The sequence below is a fragment of the Crotalus tigris genome, unplaced genomic scaffold (genome assembly GCF_016545835.1).
Source record: "Crotalus tigris isolate CLP2741 ecotype Arizona unplaced genomic scaffold, ASM1654583v1 scf7180000019161.1078591, whole genome shotgun sequence".
NCBI lineage: Eukaryota > Metazoa > Chordata > Lepidosauria > Squamata > Viperidae > Crotalus > Crotalus tigris.
In genome coordinates, this window is record NW_024097408.1 from 856,815 (window position 1) to 882,912 (window position 26,098).

At 42.8% G+C, this 26,098-nt stretch overlaps 2 protein-coding genes across 8 annotated transcripts in view; one reads left to right on the forward strand and one right to left on the reverse strand.

Annotated features, from left to right (window-relative positions):
• CLEC11A (C-type lectin domain containing 11A) overlaps positions 1–8,358 on the forward strand; it is a 25,357-nt gene extending 16,999 nt beyond the window's left edge. Inside the window, exons 3-4 of the mRNA XM_039360221.1 lie at positions 3,765–3,956; positions 5,141–8,358. Of these exons, the coding sequence (XP_039216155.1) occupies positions 3,765–3,956; positions 5,141–5,541 (593 nt within the window). The 3' untranslated portion in view covers positions 5,542–8,358. The remainder of the gene's footprint in view (positions 1–3,764; positions 3,957–5,140) is intronic.
• On the reverse strand, positions 6,864–26,098 carry LOC120315590 (E3 SUMO-protein ligase ZBED1-like). Of its 7 annotated transcripts, none has more exons than XM_039360219.1 (7): positions 25,972–26,098; positions 24,752–24,820; positions 24,499–24,581; positions 22,689–22,951; positions 15,434–15,498; positions 14,683–14,840; positions 6,864–11,523 (listed from the first exon to the last, which is right to left on the reverse strand). In XM_039360219.1, exons 4-7 carry the CDS (start codon positions 22,728–22,730, stop codon positions 9,503–9,505), a joined length of 2,286 nt encoding a protein of 761 aa, XP_039216153.1. In that variant the 5' UTR covers positions 22,731–22,951; positions 24,499–24,581; positions 24,752–24,820; positions 25,972–26,098; the 3' UTR covers positions 6,864–9,502. The 7 variants fall into 7 exon arrangements, with proteins under 7 accessions (XP_039216153.1, XP_039216150.1, XP_039216152.1 ...); XM_039360216.1 differs by lacking the exon at positions 25,972–26,098 and adding an exon at positions 25,793–25,959; XM_039360218.1 differs by lacking the exon at positions 25,972–26,098 and adding an exon at positions 25,758–25,959.

A 26,098-nucleotide genomic window follows, 5' to 3' on the forward strand; every position in this document is an offset into this window, starting at 1 on the left:
TAGGACATGTAAGACTTGCAAGCATTTCACCAATATTAGCTCAATAATTCTAACCACATCTCTGCATGGCAGGCTAGTATTATTGCTGTATTTCATTTAAATCTCATGACTCCTTTTGTCCTGGTTTCCATTATCTGGTCCATATTATTCTTATAGAAATCCATTGAAGTAAGTTAGGTAGCAAGAGAGTAAATATCCCAAACTGTTGTATTGGCTTTCAGGGATGAGGGGGAGATTTGGATCTTGATCTGTCCTATACCAACCTCACTTCAGAGATTTTTTTGGAGTGGTGGGGGCAGTTACTGTATGTAAGAGAAGTGAGAAAGATGCAGTGTAGAATTCTGAGATGTATTCTAGTAAAATTGTAACTATGCTTTAGCATTAACAAAACTTATGACTAATGTCACATTTCACCATCAACAATAGTTTATTTGGTTTACTGAAGAAACCACAATTGGCTGACATGAACTTACTAAGCATAAACCAAGCAAATCAAATTATAACTTAGTATAAGGATGAGACTCTTTGAATGTGGCCATTTCCTTTCAGAAATGCTCTTCAAACCATTATTTACATTTAAAAAATGCATAAATGGAGTAAAAAAAATAATTTTATTTAATTAAGGAAATTTAGGTTTTATCTTGCTCTTATTTATCAATTTAATGCAGTGTAGTAACTACAAATGGATCCTGGACCACTCTGACCCTTATCTCCAAATGAATATATTCACGACTCAGTGTTTTGTGAGGCTTAAACCAGGCATAAGTGTGTATGTGTGTGTGTGTATAGTATATTTCTATATAAATAAATGTGAATAATTTTACAATAAGTGCAGGGATAGCTCATCTGATTAATTAATCACTTTATTTGCTATTATACTGCTCAAACTTTTCACAGAGAAAGAACAGACATAATTGCAATAATCTAACCCTAATCTAAATTGTAATAATATTCCAAACCTAATCTAAATATACAGAGAGTAACAGAAGTCAAGGCATAGGCCAATCAAAATGTTTTATTGTTTAAAAAATAGGGAAAGTTTTTTTTTTAAAGTGCAACCAATTTGAACAGTTAATGTACAGTAGTTTATAGAATAAATATTCAGGCAAACAAGCTAACAGTTTACAACAGCCTAATCAAGGAACCACCAAGACCACTCCCACAAATACTGACAGGGCCAGCCACTGGTATGTAAAATGAGAATAAACTCACTCCATACTAGCACTGATGATGTTACCTAGTTTGGTAAGGAAATGCCTGTAAGAAAACAAAGAAGCTCAGAGAGGACTCCACAGTTTATTGACCAAATTGACTAGGGGGCATTATTTTAGGTATGTAAGTAGTCCTTGACTTAAAACCACAATTAGGACCAGAATTTCCATTATTAAGCATTACTGACTTTTTTCTCTTACTCCTGCTCTTGATATTCAACTACCTCTTTGTTTTTATATTCCTATTAACTATCCAATATATTCAAGGTAAAGTTCCCATGGATCTAGGACTCATCACATCAGTTAGAAGAATTAATCAGTGGAGCAACCAGAAGCGGTGAATGCTCCAACACTGGAAGTTTTTAAGAAGAGACTGGACAACCATTTGTCTGAAATGGTATAAGGTTTCCTGCCTGAGCAGGGGGTTGGACTAGATGACCTCCAAAGTCCCTTCCAACTTTATTATTGTTACTGTTATTATTATTATTGTTATTACATATAGCTGCCTGCAACTGCCTTCTCTTTCCCACCTATTGTGCAATGAAATACATGTAGACACAAATATCAGATAGGCTTCTCTGTTAGCCAATGCACTTTCCTGGCCTGTCTGCTCAATAGGAATTGGGCTATCTGTAATGACAATTCGACCACAACAAGGTCCGTAGCCCAGTTAAGGGATATTTCACTGTTTATGTGGGAAATGGACTTCACTTTCTTAGCAGTAGACCAATTTCTGTTAAAGGAATCTGTCTCAAATTTTCACATATAATTTATGTAGGAGTAGGTTACATAGTAGGATGTGCCATAATTTTTGAACTAAGTCACACTTTGCCATTAAATTGCACAAATGTAGGACTGAAGCTTCTGGGCTGTTGCCCACCTACCTTGGACCACAAATGTATCATGGGTCAGGTGAACTGCCATTTTTTTTATAGGTAAGGAATTGGTGCAGCTAGATGGCAGCACCTAGCTGACTCTCTAAAAAGTTAAACAGGAATACAATTAGTATTTGGATGGGAGATCACCAGAAATAGATAAGAAGAAAGAAAGATATAGGTAGTCCTTGCTTAATGATCATTTGTTTATGACCATTCAAAATTATGACAAAATGGGTGCTTTACAACCTGTAATGGACCCCAGCCATCATAAATGGTCATGTGCCCCGTGATCACATGACTCCTATTTGCAATAGCCTTTGCCAGTTTCTGGTTTTGAAATGAATGGAGTCACTCACTTAACACTGTAGCATTTGCTAATAACACTACAAAAAAGACCAGAAAATCACTTCTGATCTCACGGATACTTCAACTTATGACTTCAGTGACTTACCACTATAGTTCCAGGCTCAAATACTGTCGTAAATAAAGGCTTCCCTGTATCCTGGAAGAAGGCAATACTAAACTGCTTTAGCATTATTGCCAAAAATAACTAGATGGATGTGTCTATGGAACCTGTAGCTTGATAGTCTTGTCATATGGTCTTGGAAGATTTTACAATGGAGCGAGAAATTGTTATATGAAGGAAAGCTAAAATGTAAATTCACATACCAGAAATTATTCAAGAATTGCTAATGCACTCCCAGTAATCAGCTGTCCTTATGCTACTTTCTCTTATTGTTATGTCCTCTCCCTCCATGTATATTGTATTAGACAACCTGTGACCTCTTGACTCATCATTTCAGAGATCCTTTCTAAGCAAATTCTTCAGTGCCTTCAACAATGGCAGAGCTTATAAAATACTATAAAAATTCTTAAAAATTCAGAGATATTCAAAGATGTATCTGCCTTGAAAATAGCTGATGTTGAACTGTGTAGCATAATCAAACATCAGTTGACCACAGGAAATGTTTTATCGTATTTTGCACTATGTCTTTATGATAATTTTATGTCATAAAATGTTTTATAAAATTTGCCAAATTTCAATTTTACAGGAATCTTGCGTCTCAGATTTTAGATGCATTCTGTAAGTTAATCCATTTGAACTATTTTGGTTCAAAAGGTTTTGACCTATGATGCACCATTTCACCCAGTAAAAGGCTACAGGAATGAGAGTTTTAGCACTATATGTTGCGTTGCAATTGGGTTTCTCTGTTTTCTGATTATGTATATGATTTTTGCAGAAATTTCTATGCTATGTTCAAAACTTGCTTACAGACCATTTAGCCTTATTAGTGCTGGTGACTGTGGACACTTTGTCTATTCTTTGTCCAATGTTATCTGGAAAAATAGTTTACCAGCAGGACCATAAAATTATTTGGTTGGTTTCAGAGTGATTTCGCCTCCTCTTAATAAATTATTTGGATTTTAAAGAACTGGATATGGCCTGGGACTTAATCCAGTGCATAAACATTCTCACCTAATCCTAAAATTCTTTAAGAAGATCCAATCCCCCTTCCCAATTTCCATTTCTCTTTAGTGTCCCTCTCCCTTATTTCTGTATTCTGATTCACTCCTGATTTATTCTCTTCCCTAGGTAAGATGACTCTAATATCTCCTGTTTTTCAAGTCCTTAAAAGTTGTAATTCTTCTCTTTTTCCTCCTGATGCATGAACAGTATCACGGTTGAACAGTCTTGAGGCAGCAGTCCACCGTCTCAACGTGCAGTTCTATCACATGGATGTGCGAGTGTCACAATTCTCCCAAGGTCTGGCTGAATTGAAGGGGGGCCTAGCTGAGGCTAGTGAGTCACTTGCCTCTCTGAATGAAGTTGCCACACGCAACCAGAAAGAACTTGGACGTATTGATGGTGAGGATGGAAAAAGGGAGTGGAATCAGTCTTCCTCCCCTCCCCCCATTCTATAGCAATGTTTCTGACTCTCAGCAATTTTAAGAAGTGTAAATTTCAATTCCCAGAACTCCAGCCAGCATCTTGGTTGGGGAATTCTGGGAATTGAGATCCACTCATTGTGAAGTTGCTGAGACTGAGATACACTGTTTTATAGGATATGAGTTATAACCTAACACTTAAAAGCCCAGGATTGAGGAAAATTGCACTAGCAGTTTGCATGAAATTAATCCCAGCAACAACAAAGATGGTCAAGCTGAGCTTTGATCTCCAACCTCCAAGGAGTGGAAGACACTGTCCAGAATCTTTGGAAATTGGAGATCAACCTGAGAACTGGTTTCAACCTTTGAAGTTATCCATTGCCAAATCCCTCCAAAAAGGAAAGCTCATCACTTTATTTTACATAAAGCAGACATCCTACTAGTCAGATATAACATACTGCTCGGGGACTGCTGATCTCTGCTGTCTACTGAGACAAAAAGATTAAACAAAAGGTTATTCAAAGGATTGGCTGAAATATGTGCATGAGTTAAGTTGAGAGAACTAAGAGGAAGAATCCAGTTTTCAAGGTCATTCCCCTGTTGTTATGTCCACTGTACTGTGATGCAGTTGAACAATATTGGATTAGAATTGATTGCGGAAAAATAGATTTAGGTTCAGATACAGAAAGTCACTGGATGACTTGGGTCTGTTCATCCTTTTTTCCCAATCTATTTCATAGGCTTGCTGCTATGTTGATAAAAGGAAAGCATTATGAAGAAATAAATCTAGCAAATAAATTAATCATTGCTTATACATTTTTCACAAACTTTTATAAAATTCATAAGGCAGGAATCTGGCCCTTCTCTATACTTCTAGTATACAGTCCTCCATTCCTTGGAGGTTGGAGATCAAAACCACTAAGAACTGTGGTGGCACACTTATTAGAATGTAGCATTGCCCACTATCAGTAGTTTGACCCTGATTGGGTCAAAGTTGACTCATCCTTTCATCTTTCTGAAGTCAGTAAAATGAGGACCCAGATGGCTGGGGAGCAACATACTGATTTTGTAAGTCGCTTAGAGAGTGCTGTAAACACTATGAAGCAGTATATAAGTCTAAGTGCTTTAGCTATTACTACTAATCATTATCTTTGCCCAACCCAGGTTGCTTGCGGGGCCGGCGCACTCAAACTAAATGCTTCCTGATCTTCAAGCACTTTGAAGTCTACAATGCAGCCCAAAAACTTTGTGAAGCCAGAGGAGGGCATTTGGCCATGCCAGTGGATGATACTGAGCTGGCTGTCCTGCGGCGCTATCTTTATGATGCTTTTCAGCCCTACAACTGGCCAGCCTGGATAGGCATCCACGACCGGCGTTCTGAAGGGTTGTGGCTTTTTGAGAATGGCCAACGTGTCTCTGTCTTTGATTGGTATCGAGACCATCTGGTGACTCAACCCAATGGTGGTACCCGCGAGAATTGTGTCTCCCTCAGCTCGGATGATGGGAAATGGTGGGACAATGACTGCGAAAGACGCATGTATTACATCTGTGAATATCGCCTCTAGTGTTGTACCCCTTTTCAATGCTCAGTCCCTGGTGGTTTTGGTTGCACTGGTACCCTTTCACTACTAGCCTGTGGGTGCAGTAACAGCTAAAAGTTCTGGACATTCCACCCCTCCCCAATTTTATACATGGATCTATTAGCTTTCCCTTCTTCACCTGCCATAGCCTCAGCCTAATACTCTTTAAATATGAGGAATGGCAGCTTCCTGGTATTTTTGTTCTCTACAGTCTGCAGAGAAAATGGGGGAAAATTTTGATTCTTTTATTAAAGTAGGTAACATATTTGGTGTCTAAAAGGATTAAGCCATGTTTTACTTTGGAAGTCTCTTGAAAAAAACTAAAAAGGGTACTTGGAGCCCATCCTTCTTTGGTGACATTCCTGAATCACTGGCACGCCCTCTGCGGGCCATGAAGGACAATTTTTTGGAATGCAAGGCTCCTGGTGGTGGTGATGATAAATCACTTATTTAGCCCTAAAGCAAAAAGAAAAGATACATAAACTGCCTTTTGCTTCTTCTTTAGTGCATAGTAAATCTGCAGTAACAGTTGAATAGGAAATAGTATTCATTAGATGCCAAAGCCAGGAAAAAAGCCTAGAATCTAAATCTGTATTGAAAATCCTCTTAGTTTACAATATACTGCGTTCATTGATAACATGGAGATAGCAGAGTCCACTCCTCACTGGACCTCTTCAGGGTTGATGAAACTCAAACTTAGTTGGGCTCATTGTCTTGTGAAGGGTTAGGCCTTTGTCCTTACCTGAGTTAACTGATCCAAGTATAGTATTAGCATTGGAAGAAAAAGTCCTTGTTGTGTCTTTGGAGAGCTTCTTTCCTACAACCCTGCAGTTGGGATGGAAAAGATCTTTATCCTGTATGATTTGGATGGGTCATCTGATGCTGCAGGACTGCATGCAGCTCCTAAACCAGGGGTCTTCAAACTTGGCCCTTTTATGACTTGTGGACTTCAACTCCCAGAATTCCTCATCCAGCATGCTTGGCTGAGGAATTCTGGGAGTTGAAGTTCACAAGTCATAAAAGGGCCAAGTTTGAAGACCCCTGTCCTAAACCCTTTTTTGAAAAGCTGCTTCCAACCACAATTGCTTAAATCAGCCCTAGTGTTCTGACCTTTTGAGGCACAAAACAAAATGTGATCCCTAAAAAGGATGAACAAAGAAATTGCCCTACACACTCCCTTAAAGCAAGGGAGAGGTGGGAGGGGGTGGGAACATCCATTCATATGATTCAATCAGACCTATTTTGTATCATTACCCTACTCTTGAATATAACACTGCCAACCCAACAACATGCCATGGCCGGATTAACATAATTAAATCAATTTCATTAAAAAAAATTTACACAATAGAAGAAATTACAACTAATTCTACATTTGTCATAAAGACTGAAAATGATGCAACAAGGATTCATAGCTTTCTGAAAGCAGGATGAGGAACAGATAATTTGTTTCTAGATATTTAATACAATTACCCCAGAAGTAAAAGCAAAATCATGTTGGACTTGAAATCCTGATGCATTAATGTAGCTGATGTTTCCCATTCTACCTCCCTATCCCCCATGGTTTGCTACTGTTTTCTGCTGGGCTATTTTTTCAGAGTTCCTGTTATTCACCAGACCTTGTCTTTCTAGGTGACATCTAAGTATTAAGTACAGCCAACACTGCTTAGGTTTCTAAATCAGCCACGGTTGGTTAGACACTGTCACTTGCTGAGAATCATATTCTATTAGTTGTATCAAATCGGGGTCATACTAAGAAAGATGATGTCCAACAGCTGTTGGGCCTCATATCACCCACTAGATGCTACCAAACTACAACTTCCATTAGGAGCAGGGCAATCATGAGATGCCAATCAGCAATTGTAAAAAGCCTTATGTACCACCACTACCCCCCCCCCAGCATTAGGAATAATATTTGTCCTGGCTTAAGCATCAACTTTCTTGTGGCATTGGCTTCTATAAGGCAGCTTGACTTCCCTTTTGGCACTAATAAAAAAAACAATGGCTAGTAAATACTCTGATTAATAAAGGGATAGCCATGAACAATTCACCAGATGTGATCTGTGGACAGGCTATTTTTGGAACTGCTATGAGGCAGCTCCATAATTTCTATTATTCCTAGCCAAGTTGAAGAAATGTTGGATGAGACTAGCAACTAAAGCCAACAGAACTGGATGATAAAGTTAGAGGGTAATGTCTTATTCATATTGAACAAGGCCAGAGAGGGATGTTTTCTATAATTTTTAGCTCTACCGCATCCTTGGCTGTTGGTGCTCTAAAGAATCACCATCTGGGAAAAAAAAATTCTTCAGTTTTCCCCCACCCCTATCTTAGTATAAGCATCATCATCTTTTTAAAAAATAAAATACCTTTTATTTTCTTGTTGCTCTTTGAATTACCCCCCCCCCCCAAAAAAACTAAATAAACTCAATTTTAAAGTGGAGAGGAAGAAGGGTCCCGGCTGTATAAACCTGTCTTCAGCTGTTCCTCTTTCATTTGATAATCCTGAACTTTTTAATGTGTGCAAATAGGAGGAGGGGGTTAGGATAGGAGAGAAAAAGGAAGGCATTACATAGGGAAGGGCATGATCAAGAGGCAGTGAAAAGTCTAATGGCTAAGGCACCAAGCTATAAAGTGGGAGACTGTGACTTCTATCTTAGCCATGAAAACCAGCTGGGTGACCCTGGGATAATCATTCTCTCAGCCCAACTTATCTCACAGGTGGGGGAAATAGAAGGTTGAATGAATTTGCCACCTTGAGTTCTTTGTAAAAAATAATAAAGGCTGGGTATAAATAAAATTGAAGAAATGGTTAGTACTTTCTTTGGTTTAAAGATCAATGCCCCCTAAATGGAAGGAAGGCCAGAGGAATCACAGTACTTTTCTAGCATCCTTTCTTCTTTTGGCTCTGTATCTTGATTTTCGAGGAAGGGTGAGGAGAGGAGGGAATGCTGCCTATATTCATTGAATCCATAGTGCAAGTAAGATATCTCTCTACCAGAGAATCCTCCAATTATGTTGTCCATCATCATTCCATTAGGTAATAAGAGAAAAGGCTTGGTTAATGTACCTTTTGTTTAGATACTCCAGGGCTCCTTATAAAGCAAAAACACATTGACATCAACCACATGCCTGCTTGATGTGTGTCTGAATTGCAACCTAAACTTCTTGAAATATTCCATGCCCTCCTTTTGTTTCCCTGAATTGGTGCTGTCATTATTTTCAGCTCTCTATACCATTCAGCATATTTCTCCCCCCTTATCTTCTCCCTGTAATGAATCTGTTTCCCTATGGTAAGCATGGGCTAGTCCACTCCTATTCCTCTATTTCTTACTTACTCTTAATACATCATTTCTGTCCTCAAATGATCTCTCCTTCTGACCCATAGTTTGTGTCATTCCCCCCCCCCCATATCTCCGAGAGGCGAGGACTACAGCCATACACTCTCATAACATTCATTTCCCTTACATTTATGGAATATTCTAGCACATCAGCCCTCCTACTTCTTTGGAAGATTCAACATGATCTAATTTGGCCTCCTCCCCTCCCTTCCTCCAAACAAAGCCTACTAAAAGCCACAGCTGTTTCTTTTATTCCAGATCAGTCTTCTTAGCCGGTAGTCTACAACTTCACTGAACTAATATTTTCATAGCTCCCAATCAGCTGGTGGGAGTAGAGGGAATTTGTATTTTGATCCCTGGTTGATGCAATTCGAAGAGGTCTGCCCTAGTTTGGCCCACCCCACAAAACCACTCAAATGGTTTTGTTCTATTCCCCTTTCTCCAAAACACTCAAGACTGTACTCGCCCTCTAGACCTTTTGGCCAGTCCAGCAGAGGGAAGTAGATACAGGACACATGGGAACTCTTCTCCAATTTCAGTCTTTTGTGGTGGAATGCTATAGGATCCTGCAGACAGATGCCCACCCAAGGCTGCTTTCTTTGTGTACTTTAACAGAGCATTGCACGGTTGCCATGGAGGAACACAAGCATATCGACATGCTCTGGTGTCAGGGCTTGGCGCTTAGTATGGATGGCATCTCCAGTGCTGCTGAAGAGCCAGCCAGCAGGTACTGAAGTGGCAGGCACTCCTAGGAGCTTGCGGGCTGCCCGGGACAATAATGGGTACTGGGTGTGGTGGATCTTCCACCATTGCAGGGGTTCCTGAGCGAGGGCAGATGCTTTGCTGGTCTGGAAGCTGGTTGTCTCCTGCTCGGCTTGCTGATGGGCAGAGCTGATGTCTGGGCCACCATGCATGCTGCAAAGATCTCCCAGCAAGAATTCAATGCCTGCATCTTGCTTTGGCAGCTTGGAAGGGGGCGATGAGGAAGCCACATCAGGCAGGCTGGAGGTTAAGAAAGCAGGCGCCTTGGCCAAGTGTGACACTTCGGCCTTGAGCAAGTGCAAAGTTTCCACCTGGTCAGAATGGCTCAGGAAGTCCAGACCACGAAACCGGGGGTCAAGAGCACAGGCTAGATTGAGGGCCTGGTTAACTTCAGGGCTGGAGAAATGGTGGTTCAGTTCTTTCTGAGCTGCTGCTTTGGCTTCAAGGGTCAGAGCAGAGTCCCACTCACTGGCCACCAAGTGCTTGTAGAGGAGGCTAGTTAACACGGGCTTGACTAGGGCAAGACTGGAAAAGGGATCTTTGGTAAACGTAGAGGTAGCAATTGCCATGGGCTTGAGAACTTGGACTATGTCCTGAAGGGCAGCCCAGTCCTGTGGGTGCAGGATTGCCTTTCCATCAGGACCGAGCCCTGACAGAGACTTGCTATACTCTAGCAAATCCTGCAGAATTGTGTAGACACTGTGCCATTTGCTCCCATCCCTCAGGAAGCGGCTGAGGTGGGCTTTCAAGAGGGGCTCCTGGAACCACAGTTTTTCATTACGACCTGTCCCCGTCAGTGCCCAAGAAGCCAAAGAACAGAGGTGCTCCAGGGCACTCTGGGCTACTGGCTGGCCCAGCACTGCTTCCATTGCTGCCCGCAAGGCCTGCCCAATGCAAGGCAGGGCTGTCCACCCCAGGGCAGCAGCTGCTTGCTGGATGGCAGGGCCAAGGCCTCCCACAGTGTACAAAGTGCTCTCATGTACTCCCCATTCTTTGGTGGCCTCAGCCAGTGCCTCCACCAGGCTCTCAGGGCTGGGGTTCTCAGGAATAGGGCGGCTTGAAAGGACCCTGGCCCTGGGTTCAAAGCAGTCATCCACATAGTGGACAGTTAGTGTGAGGTAGGTTAGAGTGCTGCTGTGGTGCCATACATCCAGACTGAGGGAACACTGGGGCAGGCCCCGCACCAGTTCCCAGATTTTCCCTTTCACCTGGGTATACATGTCCTTCAGCACTGTGTGGGCGAGGGCAGCAGCTTCAGGGAGTCTGTAGTTGGGGTCCAGGACAGCTAGCATCTGCCCAAACCCCTCACCTTCTACCACCTCCACTGGCATCAGGTCCAACACAATAAAGTCAGCCACTGCCCGTGTTGTCCGGCCAGGGATTGGAGGCCGGGGAGTTCCAAACTCGCTTGTACCAGCCATTCCTTTGTCAAGAGGGGCCACCTGTGTCCCAACAAGCTGGTTGTATTCACAACGATGTTTGTAGACGAGATGTTGGCGTAAGTTGGTGGTGTTTCCGCTGTAGCTCAGCCGGACTCCACACAACTTGCAGATGATCTTGCTCTTGTCGAGGATGCGGCCATAGGCATCCCCCTGGAAGCCAAAAAAAGTCCAGTAGCGACTCTGAGCACGGCCCAAACCCACCAGATTTTGTGTCCCTTCCAGCAGGGGAAATGTGATTCCTCCCACAGGAAGGCCTGGCTTGTGGAGGGGCAGGAAAGATGAGGCAGTGGCATCTCCACACAAATACTGGGTACGAGAAGAAGGAGCATGGGGAGCTGGAGGAGATGACCGAGTCTTGACATGCAGCTCTTGGAAGAGTTTCATCAGTAATTCTTTCTCGCCAAATTCGTATTTGAAATGCTCACCTGTGGGGGAATGGAACAAACTGCATCACTGGGACAAGATCCTTGCCCCTTATATTTGTAGGTAGGTTTCTTTTCCTGAGCACTAAAGAGTAGTACCAGTTCTGATAGACATATCTGTCCCTCCTCCCATAACAAATTTCAAAGATTGAATTTCCCCCCTCGCTTTTATAGATCTGGAAATATGTGCAATTTTTCAATTTCAAAACTCTCTGGTGAGCAAGCAGGGCAGACACGTGGCTAGAGGAGATGTGATGGAACATAGTAAAGAGGTGGATTCCCAAGAGGAGGGGGTGCATTCTAGAGGAATATAAGGCAACTCAGTCTGAAGATTATGTGTGAGACAAAGAGGGTGAAGGCAGCCCCTCCCTAATAGTTTATAGAGTATATGGTGCATGCAGAGAGCTTAGTCTGGTAAGACTTTGTCTACAGGTGTGAAAAATAAAGAATTCTACTTGGACCTTACCTGTGACCTTGATTTTACCTACAAATAGGATAAGTTCTACTGGCATGAGTAGGCGATTACAAGTACCCTACGCCTGCAACACCATTAGACAGCCCAGATATATTTACCAAGTTAAAACAAATAAATACAAATGTAAAAATTGTTGAAAACTCATGATAGCCAAGACATGCAAAGAGCTCTGCTTTCATATGGGATTCTCTAAAGTCAACTTAAAAGAATGAAGGAGGGTTTTTTTTTTTTTTGGTGTCCAGCAACACTGTTATATTAGTAATAGTAATAGTAGTAAAGTTGGAAGGGACCCTGGAGGTCATCTAGTCCAACCCCCTGCTCTGTTCAATGTTCATTGCCTGTAAACATAGCAGATACATAGCCCAATAAAATGTGACCCCCCCACAAGAAAAAAAGTTCTTCATCTTGCTATATATTAGGGGTCCCCAACCCCCAGGCCATGGAACGATCCTGGTTTGTGGCCCATTGGAAATGGGGCTGCCCAGATGGCCATGAGTAACAGGCAAGCAAATGATACCGAAACCTTCATCAAAATTGACTTCCATGAAACTAGTCCCTGATGCTAAAAAGGTTGGGGACCACTGCTATATAGAATTAGGATGCTCAGTCTATCAATTTAAAGGGGAAGAAATAAAGCAGCAAAGCTTCCATTAGCTTGGGCTTTGTTTTAAAGTTGGTTACATCTTTGTTTAGAGGTGCTACTATCCAAAACCAATCTACATTTTCCTCAGTGTGTCCTGAAATTCAGATAACTGAGTAAATTAATGTTGAGTAAAACAATATTTTTTAACTTCAGCATGCTGATAGGGGAAATTCTGGAATTTGAAGTCCATATATCTTAACAGTACTAAGATTTAGAAACAAATCATGGATAAATATGTTGTGTGAATACAGTCATCTAGTAAGCTTGTTAAACCAGGGATATGCAAGCTTCTACTAAGGGAGGATAACATTTTTTTCAAGGTATATCTTGGGGGGTCACATGGTGAGGCTCAATAGCCCTATTTGGCACAAACTTTAAAAAAAGCCTGCATTAATTGATAAAGAGTTGGCATTGTTTGGAGCTAACTAACCTTCCTGGTCAAGTAACTTAACTTGTGTTATGTGAACTATTTACTACACAAGTAACTCTCCTAATATCTGGAATATAAGAGAGTGCCCTTCTCTTTAAAATTCTGATGTACATGATTGAGATGAAGCCTAGAGAGGTTCTATTTTTGCCTTTTACCTTCCATGACTGACTAAGATATTGCAAATAAAAAAGGGACAGAAATGATTGGGAAGACAACTTTATTGCATGAGTTGCATGGTTCAATCCAGCTGTACTATTTTTTCATCCCCAGAGAGGAAAAAAATTTATAGGGAGAGGAAAGTGACAACTCTCTTAGCTCTTTTTTGGCAGCTGAGAAGGCTAAAAAGAGGCTGTCAAATTACTATTGGAATAATTAAGGTTTGTGAGTACCAAGTACACAAAGATGAATCACTTAATTTGGAGAATAAATAATTGGATCATTCATGTCATGTGAACAAGGTCATTAATTTCTTAACAACTTATTTTTCCCTCTTCCATAACAAGCAGCAAGGAAGGGACAAAACCTTTTTCAAAGACCTTAGCTGATCTCTTCCAAAAGCTTGCAAGTTAAGCAGTTTGTCCATTTCTATATCAAATATACTCTTGGCTAAACTGTGGGGCCATTGGATATATTTGAACATAATTACTAGTAGAGAAATAATATTACATTGTGAAAAGTTCCTGATGTTTTTTTTTCTATTGCTAAGAGAATTCACTGTAGAAAGCAGTAGAAAACCATTACAATATTATTGTCCTAGGAAAATTATAAATGGCTGAAAAGAAGTAGCTTAGGGCCTCTGATCCCTGGGGAAGCTTTACACAGTCCAGGGTACAAAAGAAATCCTGAGAATAAATAGCTCTGATGGTTACCAATCTCCAATAGGAGATATCACTAATAGTGGTGAACTGTCTATGTTAATACGTGACATGTAGTATATGAGTCCAAAGATCTGTTTAGTATAATAGATTGATAATAGCGATAGATATATAGACAGACGGATCTCTCTTTTTTTTTCTGGATCAACCAAATGTTAATCCATTGGTTGTGATAGGAATTGACCAACAGATCTGTTGCCCAAGCCTGATGTCATGGGCTGAGACATCCAGCCAGTTTTCATGCCTAAGGTTAGGCTAAACTCACTGCCTCTTGGTTACTAGCCTGGTGCCTTAACCACTGTACTGCATTTATCTCAACCATGACAATTTGAAAATGTGTAGACTTCAGCTCCCAGAATTCCCCAGCCAATATGGGAAAATCTGGAACTTGAATTTCCACACATCTTTAATTTGCTAAGGTTGAGATAAGCGCAGTACACAATTTGTAGCCCACAAGGATGGGGCAAAATTGAAGTCCAAATTGCGACTTTTAATGATAGGGAAAGTTATCAAAGCACACATCTGGAAAGCAATTTTAAAAAACTCCATTTAAATATAACAACATAACTTTTAATATTTAGCATGGCTTTTGGGGATGTAGAAAATGCTATGCTATGCCCATGGCCTCAGCGGTTTAACTCACATGGCAGATTCTTTTAGAAATCCTAAATGGCTGCTAAAAGTGAAGCAAGGAAGGGACCTGGCCATTAGCCCTCTTCCCCTCTCCCTTTTCACTTACCTAAACGCAGCCCTAGAGTGCGAGCATATTCCTCTCCTATCCAGACCAGCAGCTCTGTATCAGCAGGTATAATCTGGCAGACACGGTAGTAGATGTAACCCCGATATTGGAATACAGTTAGGTTCTGCTCATCCTCAGTGGAGGCACATGCCACATATCTGCATGGAGAAAAAGGGACGATGAGTTGGGGGAGGCAACGTGTTTTCCTTCTTGGTTTTTATATCAACAGTAATTGCAGATTATGTCTCCAGGGAACTACAGGCCTAGTGGATTTAAGGACTCTCCTATGACTAAGGAAGCAACTGCTTTAAAAAAAGAAAAGGGTTAGGCTCATTTGGAGTCCCCAAGGAACAAATGTGGTAGTGTTTGGATTAAAGACACAAGGCAAATATGTTGTTTTATGCCATAATTGTGCCATAAGAATATAGTATAACAAAAGGAGAGTTAAACATTCATATTTCCTTGGATGTCCTTGCCCAGTTCTTCTTTAGTAGAGAATTAAAAAAACAAAATTTTGTTTATCCCTATTCTTCCCTCTACGTCCTCTCATAGATCACCAACATCTCACAAGATTCAAGTGAGATCGTATGCAATATCTTAAGACAATTTGGCAATTATTTGCTTTCTCTCTGTGCTGCTATCTGATGGTATCAGAAGTTCATGGATCCCAGTTTCTGCATATGTCATAAAAATAAAAACAGTTATAATTTTCCTTTCAGTTGCTACTGAGTTTCTCTCATAAGATGCTCACCTCATCCAGTTAGATTTGGAATCATCAGAAGCATCAATGAAAAAATAGGACCCATTGTCCCGAACCTGCAGAGAGAATGGAAGGAATAGAACAGTGATGGCAAACCTTTTAGAGACCAAGTGCCCAAACCCCGTTTATTTATCGCTGGGTGTCAAATTGGCATGGCTGACTGGGTGGGCATGGCCATGGTGGTCACGGCTGACTGGGTGGGTGTCGTCACAGTGGGTGTGGCCACCTTGATGATGCTCATGGGGAACGACGCCTGTGGGGGCCGGGCAGGGTTGGGGGAGATCCAGGGGGTCTCTGGTGGGTGGGGCAGTGGCTCGTCCTGTGGGGTGAGATGAGGCGAGGCATGGCGGGTGTGCCAATTGCCTTGGGGCATGGCAAGGTGAGCCAGGGACCAGACACCATCGCCCCCCACACATAGAGGCCATCAAGCACATGGGGGCCAATGGTGTCTGTCAGCAGCCACAGCCTTCTGGCTGTCCTGCATCATGGCAGCCCCATCGGCATGGGTGGAGACGGCCCTGGGACGGCCAGAAAGGACCCCTCACCTGTTGTGGGCCCTGTCTACACGGTGGCTCTGATGAGGGTGGCTGCTACTGCTCCTCCTGGTGCTCCAAGCCCCTTAACCAGCCAACAACACAGGGAAGTAGTGGCGGCAGTGGACCCTGCATCACCAAGCCTGGTGTGCAGCAGATCTGGAAGTGAAGCTGTGCCACCCATACTTGTGCTAGTGGAGGCAGCGGTGGGGGAAGGTGAGCTATGGCACACGCCCACCCCTCCCTACTGCCACTCATCGTCCCGGATGCATGGCCCGGAGGCGCAGGCAGGACGATGTAGGGCAGCAGTGGTAAAGGGTGGGTGCATTCCAGATCCCGCCTTCCCCCGCCGCCATCAGCATGAGGATGGGTGGCACAGCTTTGCTTTCGGATCTGCTGCCTGATACACAGAGGCCAGGAAGCGCATGGGGCTGACAGTGTCCGTCAGCAGCCACAGCATGCTACCTGTCCTGCATAATGGCGAACTGGCCACGGAGCACCATCGGTGCAGGCGGAGACGGCCCTGGGATGGCCGGAAGGAAGCCCTTGCTCAGCATGGGCCCTGTCTACTCGACGACTCTGATGGGGGGTGGCTTCTGCTGCTGCTCCGACTGGTCAACAATGCAGGGAAACAGGAGGGGCAGCTGGTATACGAGATCCAGTGCCTCATTGGGCTGTCAGAAAACAGCCAAAGGGGCTCCAGGCCCTGGCTGCCCCTCCACCTCCTCCTGCTTCCCTACATGGTTGACCGGATTGGAGCAGCAGCAGAAACCACCCCCATCACAGCCATCAAGTGGATGGGCCAAGGTCGGGCAAGGGCTTCTTTCCGGCCGTCCCAGGGCTGTCTCTGCCCGCGCTGATGGGGCTTCATGGCCAGTTCGCCATGATACAGGATAGCCAGCATGCTGTGGCTGCTGATGGACATCATCAGCCCCATGTGTTCGCTAGCCTCTGTGTGTGGAGGCCAAGGGTGTCAGGCAGCAGATCCGGAAGCAAAGTTGTGCCACTCATCCTCATGCTGGTGGGGGCAGCAGCAGCAGGGGAAGGCGGGATCTGGCATGCACCCACCCTTTGCCACTGTCGCCCCACATTGTCCCATGTGTGCCTCCTGGCCGTGTGCGGGACAATGTAGGGTGGCAGTGGGGAGAGGTGGGCGTGCGCCACAGCTCACCTTCCCCCGCCGCTGCCTCCACCAGCACAAGTATGGGCAGCACAGCTTCGCTTCCATATCTGCTGCCTGCTGGGCTTGGTAATGCGGGGATCACTGCCACCGTCTCCTATTTCTCTGTGTGATTGGCTGGTCAAAGGGTGCAGAGTAGCAGGAGGAGCAGCAGCCACCACCCGTCAGAGCCACTGTGTAGACAGGGCCGTACCAAGTGAGGGCTCCTTTCTGGCCGTCCCGGAGCCATCTCCGCCCACACTGATGGTGTCTCTGATTCCCTCCTGCCAGCCATCCCCCAGCCTGGTGCCCCTTCTATGCAATCCTATATGACCACAGTGTGGATGAGGCTTGGCCACCAGGGGAGGTGGCTTTCCTCCATGGAGGCGTCCTGGTCCTCCTGCTCCCCCTAGCCAGTCCCCCTTGCCTTCTCCCAGCCAGGACCTGATGACCCCCACCCTCCTGCTCCCACCCCAGCTGACCCCCTGAGCAACCCAGCCTGACCAAAACAGAGGGAAGGCGAGGCAGAGAACCGTTGTTAAATGATTTGAAACCCACCACTGGTCTCTTTGAAAGGCCGCTCACTCACTCACTCTCCTGCCAAAACTGCTCCTTTTATAAGTTTCCCTCACCCCGTCCAGCTCTCCCAGCTGTTCCCAGATTCTGCATGTGTGGAGAGGGGGAGGAGAAGAGCCCGGTCCTGCGTCCCTCTGTCTGTGGCAATAGCATGCGTGCCCACAGGGACGGCTGTGTGCCGCCTGTGGCACGTGTGCCATAGGTTCGCCACCACGGAAATAGAAAGATTCAATTAAACCCACAAATTCTACCTTTATTTTAGAATTTGTTTGGGATTTTAAGCTGGCTGTAGACAACCTACAACCAAGGTAAAAAAAAAAAAATGGCTCATGAGGTAAAGAGCACCATCTGCAGTGGATCTGAAAAACTCCATCTATCTTAAGGCAGAAACAGGGAAATCAAACTGCTGGGAGAAATTATATATTAGCGTTATTTACTACAACGCAAAGATTCATCAACAAAACTGCACAGAGTAGTGGCAAAGGAAGATCTGAAATGCCAGCTTGCAAGTATTATTTAGCAAACTATACCACTCCAAATCCTCATAGCATACCCAGATACAAAGGAACATCTAGCACAGATGAGAGATTCTCAGTAATGAATTTGAGGAAGATATTGTTCTTGCAATTGATAATCAATTGCAACACTGAACCCTTTGTAAATTATCCTCTATTAATTACTGGAACCCAGCAGTTTCAGCTCTCTCCTTGCTTCATTATGAGCTTTTGTCTACTCACACAGCTTATTGGGGAAATTGATTTTGTATTTGTTACTCACAATCCCTGAATCCTTCTTCACAGCTGTACTTTGAAAGGAATGCCATAAATCATGAGTGATCAGACTCCATTGTTTTCTATCTGGGAATAAGAGATTGCTGGCAACTGTCAGCATCTATTCCCCCCTTCTGAACTGTCATGACCGCTTGCAGTATTTTCAGGGAAAGGGTGTGGACCTGCAGACAATACAACTCTTAAGATCCTGCAGGCATACCTTTTCAAGTTTCCTCTTCAAAAGGCAACTGCAAGACAGCACAACAGAGCTTCCTATTATTTGGTTTAAATGGTAAATCATTTGTTTGGATGCATTTTATTTTCTTCTTCATCTTCTTATAAAAGCATTCTTGGAACTCTCCTCTTCCTCTTGAATTGTGCATTTTTAAGTTAAAAGGCAGGGGCCAAGGAGGGTCTTCTCTGAAAACATAAAACTGAATGTGGCAGTGTGATGTAAGGGAAAAGCTGTGAGCTTTGGACTGGGAATCCCAGATTCAAATTCCTAAACCTATTTTACCCTTTTCCAGCATAAGCTGTATATATTCTCAGGGGACCTCAGTACAACCAAGCAGAAGACACTGGGCAACTATTGTCTCTTTCACTCCATAAAGGGTAAGGAAAAAAAATGAAAGCAACAGAAAAAGATGTGAGAAATATATGTAGAAAGTGCTTTGATATGCAGGATTCCTCTGTTAAATTCTGCTCTTTCCCAGAAACATCCTATCTTCTGAGGTTCTTGAGCAAGGGTGTCAAACTGCTGGCCTGCAGGCTGGATGGGTCATGCTGAAACCACGCCCACCCCATTGCTGGCAATGGAAAAAAAGTTGTAATACGTCACATGACATTGCGAGTTTGATACCCATTCTTGAGAATCTAAGCTGAGGAGAGGATCGGAAAGCAAGACACGTGGGGAGGCCAGGTTCATCACCTTTTTTTGATGGCCTCTACAAGATGGTAGCCTAGAGATATCATTGGAATGGATGCCATTAATATTTTCAGGCAAAATGGATACTTTGAGCTGCCCACACCAGAGGTACAGAGCCATTTTCAGAGAACTTTGGGGCTTAAAAGATCTATTTTATCCTTTAAGGCCCAAATGTTTACTCCCTTCAGGATGCGCTCTGAGCAGACAAAAAAAGGAGCTGGAATGGTTTGTAGGCGGCATTGTTTTGGGTGTATAGCATAAGGACTTCATATACCTCACCAAGAAGTTAAATGTGGCCTTTATCCTCTCTTAGAATCTGCTGCCCACCACCACTAAGCTGTCTGTGTTCACCGTCTTAATCTGTATCTACAACTATGGGATTGATGTAAATATGAGAATAGTAGTAGTAGTAGAGGTTTTGTTTGCATATTATTTTAAATCAGGGACTTCAGCCATGGGAAAGAAGAGGGATTATTATAAAAGGCTGTGTGCATATTTTAAAATGTATGAACTAAGTTAACTTAAAATAGTAACATGTAACTAGCAACCATTAACTAGTAATGGTTAAGGCACTAGAAAGCAAGAGTCTGTGACTTCAAGTCCCACCTTAGCCATGAAAGCCAGCTGGGTGACCTTGGATCAGTCTCTCTCTCGCTCAGTCCAACTCGCTTCACAGGGTTGCTATTATGGGGAAAACAGGATGAGGAAGATGTGTCGGATATGTTTGCCATCTTTAATTATTTGTAAAAATAAAAGAGGTGTAGTATAAATAAAAAATAAACTTTCATTTTTATCTCTCATCCATTTTTAAATAGTCCAGTATAGGCTGTCTCTTTTGCAATATGAATTCATCAGTGATGTAGTTCTTGACCTAAAGAAAGTTGCATAGTTTTGATATCCAGGGAGGATGGATAGTCCACCCTTTGTACCCCAAAGGTTTCAGAATCACTGGCTTTTATTGGTGATGATGCAGAGCTGCTGAGTAACACAATGGGTTGCACACAAAATCTAACCTGGAAGGAGAAAGTATCTTTTGTTTCCATTCTACCCCAAATAACTTGGAGGAAATTTCCTCCCTCCCTCCCTCCCTCCCTTTCCTATAACAAAAGAAGGAACAATTAGGCCTATCTATTCTCTGCACTGATTGGTTGATCACTGCTGAGAAGAAAACAAGCTGAAAAACGAAGTAGCACTTTTCATGTAGCACAGCAATGGATTCCCCCCCCCACCTTGCAGGGATTGATAGCAACTCTGAGCAAGCAAAGGACAGGACCAAAGACAGCAATAGAAATACCCTAAACTAAAACATAGTATTTTCCTCCCTTTTAACTTTTTATACATCTTTAGAACACCTATTTCTCTCTCTACCCTTTTCTGCTGAGAGACAAACAAGTTATTTTTGCAGAAAGTCTGAAATAATCCCTCACAGGCAGTTTGAAAATTAGACTAAGAGCTACAGATTCTTGGGCGGGTTGTGTGAACCGAATCTTGGGAGAGAAGAAGGAACCTCAGTTCAGAATAACAAAGCCAATATAAAGTGCCAGTGGGAGATCCTTCCTCAACCTGATTATCTCCAAACATATTGGTCATTTGCCTATGGCTGGCTATTGTAGCTCAGCATCTCCAGATCTGACATTAGTCTGGAGAAAGGATAAACTCTTATATCTTTGTCCCATACTTTGACCAAAGGTATGGGACAAAGCAGATTCAAAAACTACATCATCCACCACTTAAAAATCTATGAAAACTTACTAAATTAATTAAGCATGGCTCAGGATCAAACTTTCCTATGTACAGGAATTTGAATCTGGGTTTTTCTGGCTTAAGATCAACAACAGTTTTAATGCCAGATCTCTTTTCTAGTGGATAATATACTGGTTTTTCAGTTAAGAACTGATTTAGGGCAGTTTGTATAGTGATCTCCTTGAAGACATCTCAACTTTAATGCATGTCCTCAAGATTAATCTATGTAAATGCACATGTATCTTCAACTTGTACATTATCCCATTTGTTGTATTTCTATGGCCAAACCTGGGGTTGAGAGGGGGCTTTGGAAATGCCAACCCCTTAACTCCTATGTCCTGTTACAAACCAGTAGCTCACTTTTGTTGGCAGTATGTTAGATAGACTCTTTATGAGATACGTGTAAACCTCTTGTTTTTCATTCCAATATCTCAATTAAGATTGTGGGAAACTGATGTTAAAGATTGACTGAAGCAACCTGCTGCAGGAAATAAGGCTAGGGGGGTAAATTGGGAAAGGGAGGGGACCCAAATTTGTGAAACATCCCAGCATCTATGCAATTGCCAGAATGGCAGTATTACTTTTTACTTTTCAATACTACTATATTTTTTTTAACTCACATTTTATCCAAGGACATATTTTTTTTTTCAAATAAAAGGCTTTACAAAATTCTACCAGATGACTCTGATCATGAAACATTATGTGATTATTCTGTCTTTTCCTTAAAGGTTTTGCTGAGGTAAAACTGAAGCCCAAAATGTGCGACATAAGCATTGATTAAGTTGACGTCAGTGATACTTGAAGTTCCTGGAACTATTCTGTGAACGAAGAGAAGCTGAACAATACTATAAAGTTCTTGTCAAGAAGTGCCTACAGTTAACTAAATCAAGGATGCCTGAAACAACTGTTCCCTATCCCTTTAGGAAATTATTTACGGCTACTACTGCTAAGTCAATTCATTTGTCTGGAAGCAAAAACCAATCCACTCATTTCCCATTTTTTTTACACAGGTAATCTTGACTTATAACCATGTTGGAGCCTGCCCAGGACAGTCGTAAAACATGACAGTTGTAAAGCATGTCATCACATGATTGACTCAATATTACATTTTTTCTGGCAGTTGTTAAGTGACACACTCTGGTCATTAGGTGAATCTACAGTTGTTAATGAATGTCACAATAATTAACACCTGTTGTGTTTTTGCTGAAGACCAGAAGCTAGTTTTTGGCAAAAATATTATAAATGATGTTGCAAACAGTCATAAATGTGCTTGAAATGTGTTCATGTGACCATAGCAGACAGCCAGTGGAACTGGGTTGTAAGTACCTTTTTTTGTTGTGTGTGTGTGTGTTTTGTAATGCCAAATGCCCAGGTCATAAGCTGAGTGTCACCTGTACTGAGACAAACACAAGAAAAAAAATGGACAAATCTCTTTCGATAGTCAACAATTCCGAAATCCAGAAGAAATTTCAGCTGAAGTTATGATATAACAAAGACACCAAGAGCTGTATACTGTGGTGATTGGTGTGTTATGCCTTACCGCCCAAGAATAACGGGTGCAGTCACTATGTTCTCGGACCATTTCCCCCTCATAGGGCCCAAAGATGCAGCCACGAGGTAGGGCTGGGAGTGCACTCCACACTCCAAAGCCTCCTTGAGAACGTTCCTTGACCAGAAGTCCCTCAGGCAGGGACAGCAGTGCCCGTGATGGAGTTCTTTCTGGAACAGGTGTGTCAGCCACAAAGGTGGGGGGTCCATGTTGTGGGCAGGAGTTGCGGAAATAAAGACGACAGTCTTCACAGACTGTAAGGGAAAAAATAAGTTTAAAAATTGGGTCTTGAGGGAGTTCTGTGTGCTGGGACAAAGACCATATACCATACAGCATGGGTGTTAAATTTGCTGCATCACTTTTTTTGCATTGCCGGAGCTGGGTGGGCTCAGCCTCCATATGATGCAACTGGCCCATGGGCCGGCAGTTTGACACACCTGCCATACAGTATAATCTCAGGAAATCAGTGATCAATGAATATGCCATAAGGCGATTATAGTATATATTTACAATACCTATTTTACACCTTCTTTTCTGGGTGTTTCTCCTTTAAATCATGGGTCAGCAATCCGTGGCTTATGTGTGACCCTGAGTTTTTTGTGACCCTCTCCTATTGAATGATGAGTTATGATTTCTCATTTCTTGCACAAAACAAATGACAAAATGCTTCAGTCTTCGAGATTTAGCATGGCGAAGACATAACTTCATCGCTGTTTTGTTCATAACAACTTTCAGCTGACCATTTTAAATTAAATGCTGAACAGATAAGAGACTATGCCTGATTTAGGAAACAAACAAACAAATGCAATTCTCACAAGATTTCAAGAGGATCCTGTCATGATGTCTGATTTCAGAAAATACTTGGAAAAGGAAATGGCCTAAACCAGGGGGGTCAAACTCACATCACGTGATGTGTCGCGATGTATCGCGACTTTTTTGCCATTGCTGGCAATGGGGTGGGCAGTTTTGCTATGATGCATCTGGCCCGTGGGCCAGCAGTTTGACACCCCTGGCCTAAACCAAACTTGTCCTTAGAAAATCTTGAGAGGGAGAGTATATCTTGTGATGAGTCTCTGCCTGCACCAACTTGAGGCTGTTAGGGATAGCTTCCTGCTTATAACCATACAAAATGGTGCCTGAAGAATGTCATAAACTCATTATGCTCCACTCCCTCATTCTATGCGGCCATTCTCCATCAATGAGCCTTCTCTATATATTAAAACTATAATTCTCAGAATTGCTGGCACATCTAAAGGATATAAAAATATGGGTTATAGCTCCTATATCTTTTGTACATCCCATTTACTGAGGTGGGGGAGCATTGTCACTTGTTATCCTCTTTCTCTTACATAGGGCAAACAAACAACCATCTGTATATGTGTGTCAGCATATGTGTATCTATAAAATTGTGAACTTTTTGTTCATAAGGTGACAGCTTTTAAAAAGAACTGAAAAAAATGACTCAGGTCTCATACAAGGGCAAGTACAGCATCTCTCTTCTAGTCATTAAAACAACCCATCTTTTTTTAGGATTCTAATGTGAGTCTGAAAAAATAACTGCTTTAAAGAGACAATTCAGTTGTTAATGTGCTGTTAATAAAGCTGCACTTTGTTTTCAGGCTTGCAAAATGTCATGCTGCTTTAACAGCAACAGAATGATGCTATGCTCACATGAAGTTCGTGATATTTTTTTCCACATTATTTTCAAAGCCTACACAGCCCAAGTATTCCCCCCACCTCCAATCATTACCTAGAGAGGATGCAAAAGCAGAATTAGCAAGTGTGCAAATCAGCCACTCACCTAAACTCAGACTATCATAAGTCAGAGAAGGTTTTCAAAACTTGATTGTTCTTGTTTTCATTCCCTCCCCAGATACGATATGGCTAGAAACAGAGTGGGTAATTTAGTGATTTGTGAGAAATAGCCAGTTATCAGTCACTGAGACACTAGTGAATAAATGCAGTACTCTAGTAAATACTGTGGATTTCTCTGCTAAAAGAAATATGCTGCGGATACTCTGAATGTGTTGAAAATAATTTTACATATAACTCACAGAGCAGTTCATCCTCCAAATGGGTGCAGGCATTCTCAGCCACTTGCATGGTGTGAAGGACTGGGGACTCTGCAAAATAATGAAATATATTTTCCCCATTTCTTTCCTTACTGAGCAGTGTCTTAAACAAAACACTATCCTTACTGCATTCCTACGTCATTCAGAGAGATCTGGAAAGCCATTTTTCCTGGCCAAACACTTATAGCTTGTTCTTCTCCCCAAAAGTAACATTAGACTCAATCCAATCTCTCTGTCAACTATCAAGCTTTCCTTTTTCTTGGAGCTGCAACCCTCCCCTCCTTCTAAAATAACATTTATCCTACCTTCCCTTCTTCCTGCTCTATTTCTTTGGCACAACTACTATCACTGCTAATCCTTCCCTTCTCACCTATTTTATCTAACCCTGAAATTCCCCAGATGTATACGGTTATAGTTCCCATTGGCCTCATCTGGCATGATGACAATGCCAGCTAAACCACCCACAATCCCTACATCATATTCTTAACTTTTCTACTTTTCAAAGTCTACTGCATCTCCCACCCAGATACAAATCCACTATATTAGATTATACACCCAAATAGCAACACCCCACTCTCTCTGCACTTTTTACTAAGAAAAAATTGATTCCCCAAATTAGCCATATCAGTAACTCATTTCTCCAAAAAAGCTTAGTTACTTATCAAAGATTTAGGGCCAGGATTGGTCATTGCCAGGCACCTGCTGAGATCAAAAGGCACAGTCCCCTATCTCCTCTGCCATCCTGCGATCCAATGCTGACCGCTTCTCAAATGCTACCCTTTTCTTCCTCTGCCTCCTCTCCAGCATGCAAAATCCTAGAGTCTTTATCCCCAAACTACTGTTCTCAGATGTCTCATCACTCCTGCCCATGCTAGGAGGGGATGATGGGGTTTGTACTCCACATGCATAGAACTGGAGACAGTTGCTCTCTCTACTCTACGTGCAGCACCCGCAACATCAGTCAAGCAAACAATAAGGGTCTCCACACCCCAAGGCAGGCAGCTGTTGCTACTCCTCTCCTACCCGCAACATCCAAGAACAGGCCTCCTCGCCACCCCGCTCCTTCCCCGTATCCGAATAGAAAAAAAACTCCAACAAATTGCGACGTATGGCTCTTCTTGCCCAGTCTGGGCGGAGCTGGATCGATGTCGATGCGGCAGCTCCTCCTGGCGGGCGCCCTCGTGGAAAGGATCGGGGCGTACCGGTGGATAGGGGACGCGCACGCGCACTCCGAGGAGGGGGGAAGCCAAGGCGACGCTCCTGCGCCGTTCTTTTCCCTCCCCATTCCATCCAGCGAACCCGTCCTCCGCGCGACACCGGATCAACGTC